This window comes from Acinonyx jubatus, chromosome E1 (genome assembly GCF_027475565.1).
Source record: "Acinonyx jubatus isolate Ajub_Pintada_27869175 chromosome E1, VMU_Ajub_asm_v1.0, whole genome shotgun sequence".
Classification (NCBI taxonomy): domain Eukaryota; kingdom Metazoa; phylum Chordata; class Mammalia; order Carnivora; family Felidae; genus Acinonyx; species Acinonyx jubatus.
Genome location: NC_069397.1, coordinates 23,333,741 through 23,350,893, shown reverse-complemented (window position 1 = coordinate 23,350,893; position 17,153 = coordinate 23,333,741). Strand labels below are relative to the sequence as shown.

At 42.0% G+C, this 17,153-nt stretch overlaps 1 protein-coding gene across 15 annotated transcripts in view; it reads right to left on the bottom strand.

The window, feature by feature from the left end:
* Positions 1-17,153, bottom strand: part of ACACA (acetyl-CoA carboxylase alpha) — a 279,058-nt gene that overhangs the window by 230,232 nt on the left and 31,673 nt on the right. For 5 of the 15 annotated variants that reach the window (XM_053212302.1, XM_027034313.2, XM_027034312.2 and 2 more), the window contains exon 1: positions 11,986-14,908. The exons of 2 other annotated variants lie outside the window; for them this stretch is intronic. In XM_053212302.1, the coding sequence (XP_053068277.1) occupies positions 11,986-12,029 (44 nt within the window). In that variant the 5' untranslated portion in view covers positions 12,030-14,908. Of the gene's footprint in view, positions 1-6,026; positions 6,204-6,542; positions 7,125-9,584; positions 9,698-11,985; positions 14,917-17,153 lie in introns of those variants that run through there. 8 more of the 15 variants (XM_015078421.3, XM_053212304.1, XM_027034316.2 and 5 more) reach the window with 6 other exon arrangements.

Genomic DNA, 17,153 nt, shown 5'->3' with positions numbered 1-17,153 from the left:
TGTATGTTAATTACACATCAATTAAAAAAAAAAAAAGAGAGCCCAGAAATAAACCCTCCCATATATGGTCAAATGATATTTGACATGGTGCTAATAAGACATTCAATAAAGAAAGGACAGCCTTTTCAACAAATGGTGCTAGGAAAACTGGATCTCTACATATAAACAAATAAGCTGAACATTCCCCTCAGAATTTAACTCAGAATGCATCAAGGCTCTAAAATTTAAAACATGAACCAAGAAAACTCTTACAAGAAACATAAGACAAAAGCTTCATAACATTGAATTTGGAAAAGATTTCTTGGATATGACACCAAAAGCACAGGGAACAAAAGAAAAAACAGACTGGACTTCTTGAAAATTAAAAAATTTTGTACATCAAAAGACACTATCAACAGAGGAAAAAGGCAACCCAAAGAATAGGAGAAAATATTTGCAAATCACGTATCTGATAAGAGATTAATATCCAGAATATATAAAGAACTCCTGAAAGTCAACCATCAACAAACCCAATTTAAAACCAGGCAAAGGGGGCGCCTGGGTGGCTTGGTCGGTTAAGCGTCCGACTTCAGCTCAGGTCATGATCTCACGGCCCGTGAGTTCGAGCCCCGCATCGGGCTCTGTGCTGACCGCTCAGAGCCTGCAGCCTGTTTCAGATTCTGTGTGTCCCTCTGTCTCTGCCCCTCCCCTGTTCATGCTCTGTCTCTCTCTGTCTCAAAAATAAATAAACGTTGAAAAAAAATTAAAAAAAAAAAAACAGGCAAAGGACTTAAAATGACATTTCTCTAAAGAAGATAGACAAGTGGCCAATAAGCACATCAATATGCGCAACACACTAATTATTAGGGAGATACAAATTAAAACTACAATAAGATACCAACCCATACCCATTAGGATAGCCACCATCAAAAAAAACAGAAAACAAGTGTTGGCATGAACGTGGAGAAATTGGAACCCTTGGGCACCACTGGTGGGAACGTAAACTGTACCGCCACTGTGGAAAACAGTATGGTGGCTCCTCAAAAAATTAAAAATAGAATTACCATATGATCCAGCAATTCCACTTTTGGATACATACCCAAAAGAATTGAATACAGGCTCTCAAAGAGTCTGTACACCCATGTTCACAGCAGCATTATTCACAATAGCTTAAACATGGAAAAAGGGAGTGCACTGGTGGATGAATGGATAAGCAAAATGTGACATACACATACAATGAAGTATTATTCAGCCTGAAAAAGGAAGGACATTCTGCAATATGCTACACCGTGGATGAACCCTGAAGACACTATGCTAAGTGAAATAAGTCAGTCACAAAAAGAATGTTGTGTGATTCTTACATGATGTCAAAATCATGGAGACAAGAAAGGAGAATGATAGTTGCCAGAGGTTGGGGGGAGAGGAGAATGAGGAACTCTTATTTAATGGGTATAGAGGTTCAGTTTTATAAGATGAAAACAGTTCTAGAGATGGATGGTAGTGGGCAAAGGACTTAAAATGACATTTCTCCAAAGAAGATATAGAAGTGATGCACAAGGTTATAAATGTATTTAATACTGAACTGTAGGTCTTTAAATGGTTAACATGGTAAATTTCATGTTATATATATTTTACCACAGTAAGTAAAATTAAAGAAAGAAACACCTCAGGGAGCTTGGGTGGCTCAGTTGGTTAAGTGTCCGACTGCAGCTCACGTCATGATCTCACGGTTCATGAGTTCGAGCCCCAGACAGCTCAGAGCCTGGAGACTGCTTTGGATTCTGTGTCTCCCTCTCCCTGTCTCTCCCCCACTGTCGCTCTCTCTCTCTCTCTCAAAAATAAATATACATTAAAAAAAACTAAAGAAGAAATTAATAACACTGCTTGCCTCTGGTGGGAAGAACTGGGTGGCTGCAAAACAAGGTTGGGGGAAAATGTCCTTTTGTATGTTTAAAATTTTGAACTACGTGAACTAATGTATTAGTCATGTATTAGCAAAAGAAAGGATTTTACATAAATTTATAAAAAGGTTTACCAAATTAATTCCATGCCACTGATACCTTATCTCTTATCTTCCTAAACATTTAATTAGACAACAGGCATGTCATTCGCTTACTTATTAATATATATTACTGTATAGTTGACTATGAGTTACCTCCTCAAAGAAGCTGGGAGAAGTTATCTCTTCTGATGGTTCTAGATCTATCACCCCCAATACCACACAACGCTGTGTAAACACTAAGCTTTTGCAGAATCAGTGTTCCCTAGGAATTTAAATGAACACTGGAGTTACAAAACTGGGAGACACGAGCCACATGTTTATTTTAAATATTCCCTAAGAACATTTAGAAGCCTCCAACTAAAAAGCCATTTTGTGAATTCAAAAGGCTCTGGGATTATGGGGGCAGCTGGCTGGCTCAGTTGGTGGTGTGTGCAACTCTTTTTTTTTTGTTTGTTTGTTTTAATGTTTTTATTTATTTTTGAGACAGAGAGAGACAGAGCATGAGCAGGGGAGGGGCAGAGAGAGAGAGGGAGACACAGAATCTGAAGCAGGCTCCAGGCTCTGAGCTGTCAGCACAGAACCCGATGCGGGGCTCAAACCCATGGACTGCGAGATCATGACCTGAGCTGAAGTCGGAAGCTTAACCGATTGAGCCACCCAGGTGCCCCAGGTGCCCCTATGTGGTGTGTGCAACTCGGTCTTGGGGTCATAAGTTTGAGCCCCATGTTGGGTGTGGAGCCTACTTAAAAATAAAAATGAATAAATATAATAAGTTTTTAAAAGCTCTGGAATTATGTATCAATTCATGCTCATAATCTTATTTTATAGAACAGCATTCAGAAAAAAATGGAGCCATAATTGAGGTGTGTCAACTACCTCCTTGAGTCTCAAAGATAAGAACAATTTCTTTCTTGAAGAAATATTGCTCTTTTTTTGTGCCCCAAGTCCCCTGGATATATTAAGGCACTGTACTTTATATATGTGGAACTGGAGAAATTTACAGGTTAAAACAGAAATTTCTAATCCTCTTGGAGTTACAGCATCTTATGTGGTTTTAGGGAGATAGTTTTAAACTGAAAATAATGAAGAACTCTCAAAAATTAGTTGCCTTGTGATGCATTAGGTCAGATGAACTGCCTCTAGTTGGAAGTTTTCAACAAGAGTATCAAATAAAATATTCTCATATTGACTGGAAAACTGGACTAGAAAATTCCTAAAGTATACTCCAATACTTAAATGCTCTATTAAGTTCTTAGATTTTATGAGATGGAATCAAAGGGAAATTATGTGGCTCGCTTTGTCAGGGCCAGGAATACCACTAAATGCTAAAGCACAAAACACAAATAACCCAGCTATCTATCCTTCTGGTGCTAATCTACTGATATTATCCCTACTGAACTCAACCTACCATCCCAATTTGGCAAGTGTGTAAATACACACATGGACATGTGTGTCAATTTACATGACTAAGGACAGATTTGAAAGCTGTCTACAAAAACAGAGAGTAATTTTTAGGAACTTCATTAGTGAATGTACACTCTATTTCTGTAAGAGGAGATAGTCAATTATTCATAAATGAAACCTTATACTTCTTGGAAGAAGATTCTCCAAAACTAAGTCTGCTTTTCAAATTTAACTCCATGGATTCATTCAGACTTTTCAAACTTTTGTGTCATCATTTCAAAGAGAAAAACCATTTATACAAGATTATTCTGTCTGGGATGACCACTTCATAACCAGTACTGCCAGGCAATTTTAATTCCTGATGTCATGTGATGGTAAACACTAGTACTACTACTACAGTGAGCTTGGCATGCCAAAAGGATAGAATGAGCCTAAGTCCCAAATAACATCTTTGGAAGACAAAACAAACTGGGGCCACTAACCTTTGGGTGAGGCACTTAACACCTTGCTGAAGCCACTTTTCACTTCCTTCTTAAAACATCCTGAGACTAGATGGCTTATGGTAGCTTTAAAAAATGACAAATTGACAAGAAAACTGTACCCTTAGAGCATACATACTAAGATTGGTTGGTCGAACTCGTAAGAACTTGTGCCCTATCAATCAGATCCATGTTCTTTGTGTTCATGCAATGTCTTTACATAACTATTTGTCATAGTTTCCCATCTATTTAACATCACCTCCGCATAGTCTATTACATTCAAATGGTGAATACTAAGTTACAAAATTAATGAAACAAACAAATAACTAGTTAGGCAAAAATCTGTTGAAGTGGAAGATCAATGAAGACTTCCTTTAAAATTGTTAGTCACCTCCACAGGTATGGAAATTTTTTTATCAAGGGTTTGGGAAGATACTCGATGCATAGCTTTTATCTTTATTAACCTTTAAAAACATGTTAGATAATAATATAACCTCCTTTTTTTTTCTGAATTGTAACAATACTCCTCCAATTAGAAATACTAAATCCCAGGGGTGCCTGGGTGGCTCCGTAGGTTGTGCCCGACTTTGGCTCAGGTCATGATCTTGCGAGCGGTTTGGCCCTGCTTTGGGCTCTGTGCTGACAGCTCAGAGCCTGGAGCCTGCTTCAGATTCTGTGTCTCCCCCTCTCTCTGCCCCTCCCATGCTCATGCTCTGTTTCTCTCTGTAGCATTAAAAAAAAAAAAAAAAAAAAAAAAATTTTTTAAAGAAATACTAAATTCCAATGTCTAATTCCAACAATTTTTATTTTACTTCTTTCTTCAACCAGTACTATTAGAATATTAGCTACCAAAAAATGTTTTTAAAGAAAGAAAAACACTAGCCCTAACCTGTTAAGCCAGTCTGTGTGACAGGTAAAAAAATTCTCCTAGTCATTCACTGAAAAGAAAATAGAACGTTACATGGTGATCTACACCTGAACCTGTTCACAAAATTTAGAGAGGTGAGTATCAGATGAGAGAGTTCTGAGGCCACCTTTCACAATGCCAGTTCTTTGACATAAACCAGTCATCATCTGAACTCTAAGTTCATTAAACCAAATGCCACCATTTCTCCACCTTTCCTTCCATTTTAAAGTAATTGAATCTTATGCTTGATGTATTTCTATTCTGCACTGGTAATTCAAAACAAAAGTTCTGCAACAGAAGTAAACACAGGCAGATTTGTAAATAAAGACTATAACAACTTTCATATGCCCACTTTACAATGTTTGTTAATTATTCTTGGATTCACAACAGTCCTCCTGTTATTAGAAGTGAGGAAACTGAGGCAAGAGAAGGAAGTGAAATGAAACTTGCTACTTTGTAGCAAGCAGGTACCCACCTGGACACTGCAGCTGCTGTCCTACTCTATTGGACTACAACCCTTTCCTTAAAAATGCCTGTCAGCGCATAACTCTTTCTCATCAGACAGCCAAGGCATCCCCACCAAGAAGTAATAGACAAATCAAAGAACTCCTTCTCCCTGAGGAAAAGAAACCACACAACCAAAGCCAGTAACCTTCCCAATCTGCGCTTTGGATTGGGAAATTAAAAAAAAAAAAAAAAAAAAAAAAAAAAAAAAAAGAATGAATGAATGAAAAAAGAAATTCAGGGGACCAACTTATCAGACTGAAGACCAAGTTATTAGGTGTACTCCACACACTGGGAAATTACAGAAACACTGCTTAAGTAGAGATAAAATCAGGAAGTCCTCGGGTCTTCTGATTTCCATCCTAAACTTAGAGCCCAAAACAAAAACAAAACAAAAATACCTGAAATTAAAGTATTTTCCCCAAATAGTTGTATTCTTATATGCTAATATAAAACCCATAAGGCCTACAGAGGTCCCTGATATTTACAGCTGATTCCAAGTGTTCACTGGTGTTTATGTCCCATCTCCAAACACAGAATAGTGTTGGCACTGACCCAGGCAGGACCCCCACGCACATTTCCCTCTGAAATCATTAGCTTCACATCCACTTTCCTACGTTCCATCTCCGATAGATTCCCTTGGTCAGTATGGCAAATGGAGAGGAGAGCAACGACAGGCTTGTACTTTCACTACGTCCCTCACAGAAAACAATAAAATCTCAGGAGGAGGAGCTGGCAAGGGACAACTCACCTGGCCCCGGCTCCCACCACGATACAAAGACACAGCGAGAGCAAAAGAAGCTCTGCACCCCACACCTCACTCTGCGAGAGAAAGACGACTTTCAACGCAAGTGGACCTAATCCTCAACATCTCTTTCCCACGTGGGTCTTCTCCCTCTCCTGAGCACTGGGTCGGACTGGAGAGCGTCTGGAAGGAATCAAACCACGCCAAGGATAGGGAGGAGGATGGTGAGCTCCAGGCAGACACCCCAGTCCCTCCTTAGAGGCCCTGGGCTGTACGACTCCAAGTTCCGGGGTCTGAGTTCCCACCACCCACCCTGAGACCCCAGGCCCCTCTGCGTCTCCCCCAGAGGGAAACTCAAGGGCCCAGAGCTGCGGAGAGGGCTGGGCTGCCCAGCACAGGTCCGGACGGGATGGAGCCCGGGCCCGCGTGCTGGCGGGAGGCGGCCCCGGGCTACCGCCGCCCCTCCCCCGGCCCCAGCCTCGCCAGGTCGGATCACCGGCCCTGGAGCGGCTCTCACCTCACCTCAAAGCGGAGGCGTCGGTGGTCCGGCGGCCCGGGGAAGCCTCTGCGCAGACGCGGTGGTGGACGGGAGGAGAGGCCGCCAGCTCCGGCGATGGCTGACAGGCTCGCAGCACCAGGCCGGCCGGGCACACGGTGAGGGGCGGGGCTTCACGGGAGCCGGCCCCGCCCCCGCCCCGCCCCTGCCTCCCACCTCAGCGGGCGAGCCCCATGAGGCGACTACGTCCGGGGTTACTCCGGGCCGTTCACCTCCGACCCCGCTCCCCGCTGCGGCTCGGTGTGGCCGGCCTCGATGAGAGGCGCGGGCCCCGAGGACCGGGCGACAGCCAATGAGAGGAAGGCTCGGGGCGGGGCGACGTGAGGCGATGCTGATGGTCCGAGCGCCGCTCTGCCATTCGGGGCCCAGCGGCGAGAGGGCGGGCGGGTCCCGGGCGGTCGTGGCGCCCCAGGCTCACCCTTCACCCCCCCCTTTGGTGGGGGCGGGTGCAGGGCCGGCTGGCCCTTTCCGCCTGCCGGCGGAGGAGGGGCGGGTGGGGGAAACGGCCCCACGTGCACCTCCCAGGAGGGAGAGAAGCTCACGGGCCGCAGAAAATGAGAAGCCAGCCAGCTTGCAGTACTGGAAGGAAGTCCAGCACCAAAGAGGACGGAGCAGAATAGGTGGTGTTCGGGCCCGTAAGGACCTTATCGTTTTCAATACTAACCCCTTGAAGAAGTGGGTATTGCATGCATGAATTGCCCAGGATCACACAGGCTAGTTTCCAAGTTAGTACAGAGTACAGGCTAACCCCTATTCTGGAACAACATAACCAGCCCATTGGCTTGCTAGGCGGCCCCAAAGCAGCCCACTCCAAAAGACTCTGAGGTGCAGGATCCTGGATTATTGAGGGAAAGCCTCAGTAAAGGAAGCTCAGTAAGAAGGGCAGAGTGCCAATGGACAACAGTTCTTTCTGCCTGCCTTGAGCAGGGAAAATAGAGGGCAATAAATTCCGGATTTCTCCTGTTAGAGCAACCCTCCCAACCTCCATTGTGGTTCTGCCAAGTCATTGAACAGAAGCCAACCAGTTCCTCTACCTTTACCAGTTACTTCACAGCCACACTTTCATGGTGGCTGTGTGTTGAAAAGTAACAGTTAAGAGTTTCAGTATATAATACAACTATCAGATGGAAGAGAAAGAAAATTGGAGAAAACTGCACTTCAGAAAAAAAGGGGTGAGCTTAACCCCTTACAAGAATTTAATGAAGCACCCAGAGTACTTGCCTGATCTTTACACAGTCTTGTGCTAAATGTCAAGAGAAGGACAGTGAATGATGATTTGGTGAGAAGAAGCTCTATGCCACAGGGCAAAAAGTACATAGGATAGGAGTACACACCTGAGGTCAGTTCTTGGGCTGAAGCAGAGGCAGAAAGATGGGAAGGTTCATCAACAAGGGACAATATTCACCTAGGACTCCTCGTAATACCACTAGGTGGTAGCTTCTCCAAGAGTTTACCAACCTACTTTAATAGGAACTGGAAAAAAATTTGGAAACATTTGGACCTTACAGAGCAGTGAGCCATTTTTCACAATGACTGTGTCTGTCGTTGGATGCATCTGTCAAGGAACAGAGATAGGAAAATTAGAACTTAAAGGTAAATGAGCATAACTTCCTGGTTTTAACAAGATGTTTGACTTGACTGGGGGGGGGGGGGGGGGAAAGGCCCCAGGAAGAGGGAAGCTTTGCCTCTCTTGGAAAGAACTAAAAATCTTGAGGCTGCCTCTTTTATTTTTCATATACCTTTCCTATTTCTAAGTAATAGGAACTCTGCCCCCAAGATTCTTTCTTAGTGGTGTTGCTGTATATCAGCCTTAGGAGCACTGCAAAACCAGGGGTAATTCTCAGGAACTTCTGTGAAACTTCAGCAAGTCCTTACATATCCTGCTTCTCACCTCACTGAATATTTGAAGTAACTGAGCTCTGAGAAGAACCAGACAAGGAAAGGCCTGATGAAAGAACCACAGTGGAAGAAAATGAAGGATGAGTTAGGATATATACCAAGACCACTTACATAAAATCTAGTTATTATCAAATATTAAGTGTAGGCAGAGAACTAGGTCTTTAAAATAATGCATCTAGAATTTCAACAGCTCCTCAGTGTTGTGTTGTTTGGTGCATGCCACAACCTGCTAGTTTAAGCTCTTTAGAGCTGTTCCATGAGTTCTTGCCACACAAGCCATTATAATCTGTAAGAAGTGGAGGAGGAGAGCCAAAGGGTGGAGAGAGAACTTACTATACAAGACTAACAGGTGGAAGAGAAGAGAGTGAATGGAGTGACATACTTCTAGAAGCTGAAACTAGACAGCTATAATGGGCTAAATTAAATTGTGTTCCAAAATTCGTATGTTGAAATTCTAACCCCCAGTACCTCAAAATGTGAGTATTGGGAATAGGGTCTTTAAAGAGGAAATTAAAATTTTAAATGGGGTCATTAGGGTGAGCCCTAATTCCAAATGACTTTTGTCTTTATGAGGAAAGGAGTGGTGCCTGGCTAGCTCAGTCGGTAGAGTATGCGATTCTTTTTTTTTTCTTTCTTTTTTTTCTTTTATTTTTTTAACTTAAATCCAAGTTAGCATATAGTGCAACAATGATTTCAGGGGTAGATTCCTTAATGGAGTATGTGATTCTTTTTTTTTTTTTAATTTTTTTTAACCTTTATTTATTTTTGAGACAGAGAGAGACAGAGCATAAACGGGGGAGGGTCAGAGAGAGGGAGACACAGAATCTGAAACAGGCTCCAGGCTCTGAGCTGTCAGCACAGAGCCCGACATGGGGCTCGAACTCACGGACCGTGAGATCATGACCTGAACCGAAGTCGGCCGCTTAACCGACTGAGCCACCCAGGCGCCCTGGAGTATGTAATTCTTGATCTGATCTCAGGTTTGTGGGTTCAAGCCCCACGCTGGGTGTAGAGATTACTTAAAAATAAAATCTTTGAAAAGAAAAAGAGATTAGGACACACGGACAGAGAGAAAACCATCTGTGAATCACAACTGATGAAGCACTTACCAGAACTGTGGCTTTTATGCTGGAGAAGATGGCTATCTACAAGCCAAAGAGAGAAGCCTCAGAAGAGACCAACCCTGCAGACACCTTGATCTTGGACTTAATAGCCTTCAGAACTGTGAAGAAATAAATTTCTGTTGTTTAAGCCACCCAGTTGGTGATACTTTATTATGGCAGCCCTAGAAAACTAATAGCTCCCAAGTGTCAAATGGCTTCCAGGTCTTTCAGGAAGGTTACATAAAGGTATCAGGGACTTATCTTGAACATTCCAGCTACCTTCCAGCCTTAAAGATGGTCTCCCTTCCTACTCTGGGGAAAGTAAGAAAACTCTAAGCAGTTCCTGTCTTTAAGGTGATACAGTCTAGTTAGGAAGACAAAACTAAACACGAAAACAGTGTCTATGTCTTGCTCCTTAGATGATAGCCATGTGAATTTTATAAGAGCCATAGATGGGAGAGGATAAATTTTCAAAAATGAGTAAGACTTGGGGCACCGGAGTGGCTCAGTTAGTGAAGCTTCTGACTCTTGATTTCAACTCAGGCAATGATCTCAGAGTTTGGGACCCCCACGTATGGTGCCACACTGACAGCACGGAGCCTGCTTAAGATTCTCTCCTTCTCCCTCTGTCACTCCCCCACTTGTACTCTCTCTGCCTCAAAAATAAATAAATAAACCTTATATAAAATGAGTAAGCCTTGAAATATATAAACAGTAGGTGTGTCAATGTCCAAGCCATTTTGGCACTTTATTTTCAATTCTATTTCAGTTTAGGGCAGTGTTTCTCAATGTTCCACTGACCGCATGAAATAGAATCACTAGGTGCTTGTTAAACTTCAGATTCCCAAGGTGCCTGGGTAGCTCAGAGGCCACTCTGTTCCGTTTGAGCGTCTGACTTCCGCTCGTGTCCTGATCTTGTGGTTTGTGGGTTTGAGCCCTGTATTAGGCTCTGTGCTGATGGTTTGGAGCCTGGAACCTGCTTCGGATTCTGTCTCCCTCTCTCTTTCTGCTCCTCCTCTGCTCATGCTTTGTCTCTTTTTCTCAAAGATAAATAAACACTCAAAAAAAAATTCATGGGGTGCTTTGTTATCCAGTCCTGAACATCTGTGCTGAGAGCTCCAAGCCTGGAGACTGCTTCGGGTTCTGTGTCTCCCTCTCCCTCTGCCCCTCCCCCACACATGCGCACCTGCGCGCTCTCACAAAAATATTTTAAAAATTATTTTTTAAATTATTTTTTTAATGAAGACTTTTTAAAAAATTAGTAATTACTCAACCTGAAGTTTGAGAATAATAGTTTAGGGCTTATCATTATTGTTCCCCTCTGCTGCCAGTGTCTCTGTTAAACAGCAATGCCTCCTACATCTGCACTTCTAAGACAGGAAAGTCTATCAGGTCAGGCCAGAGTTAAACCAAGGGAGGAAAGAAAGTGCCTTAATGGGAAACTGAACAGTGAAGAGCCCACCTGTCCTGGTGGTTGGCCACGGTTCCAAATTCCTTAAGTAGCAAGGTCAGTGATCAACTTTTAGAACAGAGGATAGAGGAAACACTGAGATATTATTTCCCACTGACCTCCGTTATATAATGTATTCTCTAACCTGGCTTCTAGTTCTTGCCATACCTATTCTTTTTTTTTTTTTTAATGTTTTAAATGTTTACTTATTTTTGAGAGAGAGACAGAGCACAAGTGGGAGAGAGGCAGAGAGAGAGGGAGACACAGAATCAGAAGGAGGCTACAGGCTCTGAGCTGTCAGCACAGAGCGGGCTCAAACTTATGAGCCATGAGATCATGACCTGAGCTGAAGTCAGAAGCTTAACCAACTGAGCCACCCAGGTGCCCCTTTAATTGTTTTTAATGTTTTTTTTATTTTAGAGAGAGACAGAGAGAGAGAGACAGAGCGTGAGTGATGGAGGGGCAGAGAAGAGAGGGTACAGAATCCAAAGCAGGCTCCAGACTCTGAGCTGTCAGCATAGAGCCTGACGCGGGGCTGGAACTCACAAACTGTGAGATCATGAAGTTGGATGCTTAATGAACTGAGCCACCCAGCTGCCCCAGACTGCCATACCTATTCTTACCTTGGCTGACGTCATCCTTCCTACCTCCTATTTTCTGAATCTTTCTATTCCTTGGAAGCCCCATATTCTCTAAGATCTCTTTTACTTCTCCAGCTTCCACTGATCTCTCCTCTGAATTCCTGTAGCAGTCTGGTCACGACCACCTGGTTCAGCACTTATTAGGCTATAATTTTCTATGGGTATATTGGTTTTAGCTCTCCAACTGAATTTTAATAATCTTAAAGGCAGAGAGCATTTCTTATAGTTTGGTACTCCCCTCTATAGCTCTTAGAGTAGGTGTAGGTATAAATATTAGTAAGTACTTCACTGACTGAAATAAAGATTAGCTCTGTACCTGAGAGGCCACTTTGTTCCGGCTGTCTGCTTATCCGTCTTCATGTCACCTCTGGGAGGCAAAGACTCCAGTAAGGTACTTGGCTTTTTTATAGATGGACAGACTTCATCAAGAAAGTCAGTGCCTTGACCAGAATTGTGGCTCCAGTTGTGAGATAAGGGAAAAAGGCATAAAAGCCTTATCTGAACACTATGGAACACTACACTTCTTTGTTCTGGTCAGCCATTCAGGTTCATCCAGACTTAAGAGCCTGAGGGAACTTCACACCATGAAGTCAGAAAATGTCCTCAGGGAAGCCACTTTATAAGTCTGCTTCTGATGATGAAAGGTAGGATTACACAACAAAGAACATAGTTCATAGTAGAGATTCACCACGATGTTTTCACATGGACACTTGGGTTTTCACATGGGTACATGGGTTTTCAAAAGGCATTTCAGTTGTCCCTCCCTCCTTGTCATCTAGTCCTGAACACCTAGTCTCTATCCATATTTGGTAGTTACCTAACCGTAGCTCCTTCTTCCATGACACCTCCAATATCTTTTCTTTTTTAAACCTAAGTCAACATAGCTCACAACTCAACAGCTAAAGAAAGTTTAAAGGGCCCTTTTACCTAGAGGCAGAAAAATGGACAAGATGGTTCATTTAGGTCTTGCCCAATGCTGGGATTTTGACATTTTATATTGATCAGCTTTATTATCTTCTCATCTCTGAACTCATTCTCCTGCAAATCAATAAAAATGTTCCTGGTGAGTTTACTTTCTACTCTTGTCCTCACTTTCTCTTCAGACTTCTCCAGTGTCTACATTACTCCTTATATATCAGACTAAGCTTTTTCCTGCTACATGTTTAGATCTCTGCTTATCTACCCCAGATACCCTCACTCTCCATTATTATTATATATGCAACATGATATATAATACATTAGTAAATTTTACTGAGCCTCTATTTTTAAGGAAAAGTGAGCCATCATTCAACTTCCTTTCATCCTTTTCTTCAGTCTTAAAGTTTTCTCATATCATAATTTGGACCAGAAGATTTCACAATCTTCCTGTCTTTTTTCACTCTCACCTCTGGTCAACACATTAGACTAGCAGGTAGAAGGCCATGTCCCCAACACAAATCTTGTTCATCAGTGGATCTGCTGTGCTCATGTGTACAGCAAAAAGAAAGATAAGGGAAAGCAAAAATGAATGAAAATAAAATACAGTTTAAATCAATGAATGAGTTGGCCATAATCAATTGAATACCATAATTTTGAGGGTCAATACAGGCAAGCAGAAATGAGAAGAACTGATTCTTGGAACTGGCAATCTAAGCCAAAATACCTCAAGAGCAGCAGGGACTTTGCCTTCTCTGTGTTGTATTGCAAAGAGTTTGAGCTCTTTAATCAGATAGACCAGGCTTTGAATCCTGACTCTGTCACTAATTAGCTCTGTGACCTTGAGCAAATGACCCCTTTTCTGAGCCACAGTTTCCTTGTCTATAAAACTGAGGTATAAGAGCTACCTTGTAAGGTTGTGTTTTGGATTAAATGTTATAACCAAAATGTAAAGTTTCCAACACAGAGCTTGGAACATAACAAGCACACTGAAAATATCACTTTCCCTCTTCCTTCTGTGCCCCCTTCTATATCCTATGAGTGCTTGGTACAAGAACAAAATATCCTACAGATGTTCACTTAATTCAGGAATTTTTATGTTATTAAATTCACCACCCCACTCACCCGAGGCCAATATCCCAGTGTAATAGAGCATGTGATCAGAGACCTAGGGATAATCTGAATCCTTTACCCTGATTTGGAGGGAGCAAGCAAACAGGAGAAGTGACTGGCCTGGGCTTCTGAAAACCAATGGAAGGCTGGCACTCTGAGTCCCATGGTTGTACCACACTGAAAAGCCTCTTTGGCCTCTTTGGCAAGGATATGGAACAACAGGAACATTCATGTACTGCAGACAGAAGTGTAAATGGGGACAACCTCTTAGAAAACAATTTGGCATTAATTAGTAAAGCTGAACATATCCTGTCTACCCTATAACCCACCTTCCATTTCTGAATTTATACTCCAGAGAAACTTTCTTCTTTTTTTATTTTTTTTTAATGTTTATTTTTGAGAGACAGAGTGCAAGCGGGGGAGGTCCAGAGAGGGGGACACAGAATCCAAAGCAGGCTCCAGACTCTGAGCTGTCAGCATAGAGCTCCACACGAGGCTCCAACTCATGAATGGTGAGATTCTGACCTGAGCTGAAGTCAGACTGAGCCACCAGAGAAACTTTCATATGTGCCCATGTTCATCGTTCATTATAGTCAAAAACTGGGAACCCCAGGTCTCTCGGCAGTAGAATGGATACATAAATTGTGGTATATTAATACAGTGGAATATTATAAAATAATGAGAATAAACAAACAATTCTACAATGAAATACGAATGAATTTTACAAACATAATGTTGAGCAGGATGCCTGGGAGGCTCAGTCGGTTAAGTGACCAACTCTTGATTTCAGTTCAGGTCATGATCTCAGGGCTGGTGAGTTCGTGCCCATGTCTGGCTCTCTGCTGACAGTGTGGAGCCTACTTTGAATTCTCTCTCTCTGCCCCTTCTCTACTCATGCTCACTCTCTCGCTCTCTCTCAAAATAAATAAATAAACTTTAAAATTAAAAAAACCATAATGTTGAGCAAAAAAAAGCCAGACACAAAAGAGTATGTTTCTGGTTATATAAAGTTCAAAAATAGGCAAAACTCATTTGTGGTGGTAAAAATCTGAATAATGGTTACTCTGAATGTAGGTAATGACTGAGAGAGGACACGAAGAGAGGTATATCCATTTTGTGTTATACATAATAAAAAGTATACCTTAAAATACATAAAGAATGAATCCATTTATATAACTTCAAAAGCAGGCAAAAAAAGTATATTTTTAGTGATACACATACAGTTGACGACTTAAAAACCTTGGAAAAATGATTGGGAGGAGGGAAATGATTGGGAGGAGGGAAATGAGTGGGATCAGAAAATAAACAGTTTCTAAGGCACTGGCAATGTTTCATTGCTTAATTTGGGTGATGGCTATATGCTGTCCTCATTGTTATTACTGTTGTTATTAATTAAAATTACACTTATTTTCTATATACTCTTCTATATGTATGATACATTCCACAATAAAAGAATTTAAAATAAACCAAACCAACCAAACAAAAGCATGCACCTTTAAAAGAAAGAGAAGCAGAGCATGGCATTAAAATGGTAATTTTAGAGCTGTAAGAGGTTTCAAAATCATCTTGTCTAACCATCTCAAGAAACTGAAACAGAGGCCAGAGAAGTTAAGTGACTTACAGTGATTCAGTCAATTACAGACCCTAATCTAGAACTTAGTAAACCTCTTGGCTTCTTGACAAATGCTCCTTCCACAGACCCACCGTTTGATCCATCCAGTTCTAGTTTCCCATTATCTTCCAGAATCACATCTCTTACCTGCACACATCAGAAAACTTACCTAGAGCATTTACTTTCAAATGCCCCCTCTCTGTAAAGAGAGCTTTCATACTATTCTTACTTTCGAATCTTATACTGTAATAAAAAAAAAAAGAAGAAGAAAAGGGAAAAAAAAGATAACTTACCTATGTTATAGCTTTCTTTCCCTCCTAAATTAGAAATCTTTGTTGTAGGGAAAGGAGATCAAGAGAGATTATCCTCTCCTCCACATATACTCCAGACACTGAAAACCACTCAAAGTATCTAGTAGTACAGAAAGGGACCCAGGTATTTTGCCTTGTTAATACAGCTCTCTTGCTTCTCTGTATCCCACGGTATAGCCACACCAACATGCAGGATTACTTTTGGGCCTTTGAGACACAAAAGAAAAAGGGAAGGGTCTAAAAATAGGTAAAAGAAAACTCTTCCACTTTATCTTTGTCCAAGCACGAGGTTTCCTCTGGGAAGAGTGAGCTCTTCTGCCACCTTGTGACACAGAATGACAATAGCGAGCCCTAGATATTTTCCTACCGCTGCTCCAAGGGGGCAGCACTGGCATCTAATGTGGCATCTAGGAAAGAATGAATCTATAGAATACTTCAAATAGACAGACGGTGGGGGGGCAGTGCAGGGAGAGTGTCTGATACCAAAAGGGAGCAGAAAAGGATCACGTAATCATGTTAAGGTAATAGTAAGCAAAAATCATGAAACTCACGGAAGGCAATGGAGCCCCTTTATTCTCCCTACCCACCTGCCCTGCTAAGAGAATCCGGCAACTGCAGCAGGGAAAAAAGTAATGCTCTAGGTTCCAGTATTGCTCTGGAACAATAAAGATCTGAGGCACTTATGTTCCCTCCACTCAGTGGCCTCTCTGCTCCTTTACATAGCAAAACATCTCAAAAAAGTTACATACACGTTTTCACCTCCGATTCCCTCTCAGCCCTTTCCTGCTTCCGCCACTCTGCTGCAAGTGCTGTCACAAAATTGTCAAATCCACCGATATGGTCTTTATTATACACAACCTCAACACAGCATTTGACCAGCTGATTCCTTCCTTGAAAGACTCTCCTTTATTGGCTTCTATGCCATCTACCCTCTCGATTTTCTCAGCTCAGATGTCACCTCCTCAGGGAAGTCTGCCCTGACCACTCTAAATGTAACCTCTGCTAGTAGTTCTTCACCTTATCACCTGTTTGCTACTTCATAACTATCACAACCTCTAATTATCTTGTATTTGCATTTGTATATTATCATTAGCCCTCTGCACTAGTTTGTTTTCAACTGTGTTTATAGTCTGCTTCCCATCATTTCATGTGAACACAGACTTGGTCTGGCTCACTGCTAGAATAGTGGCTGGCCACAGCACTTGTTGAATAAACAAGTGAAAGGCACCATGGTTGCAAGCTCAGCACTTCTTCCACATTTCAGGCAACATGCTATCCTTTGGTGACACCTCTTTCCATTCTGTTTCCCCATCAAGATTTCCCTTGAGCTAAATTCAGCCAGATTTCAACCTGAATTAAAATGCCAGGAAACAGGGTAATATTTAATTCTGATTTGCCTTGGATCTCATGAACTCCCTCATGGAAAGTTCCTTGACTCAAGCTCCCTTCACAACATTATCAGAGTGTCAGGCTCCACGACCTTCTTACACATAGTCCAACCTATGTTGGCTTCAATCAATTAAATTTACAGTG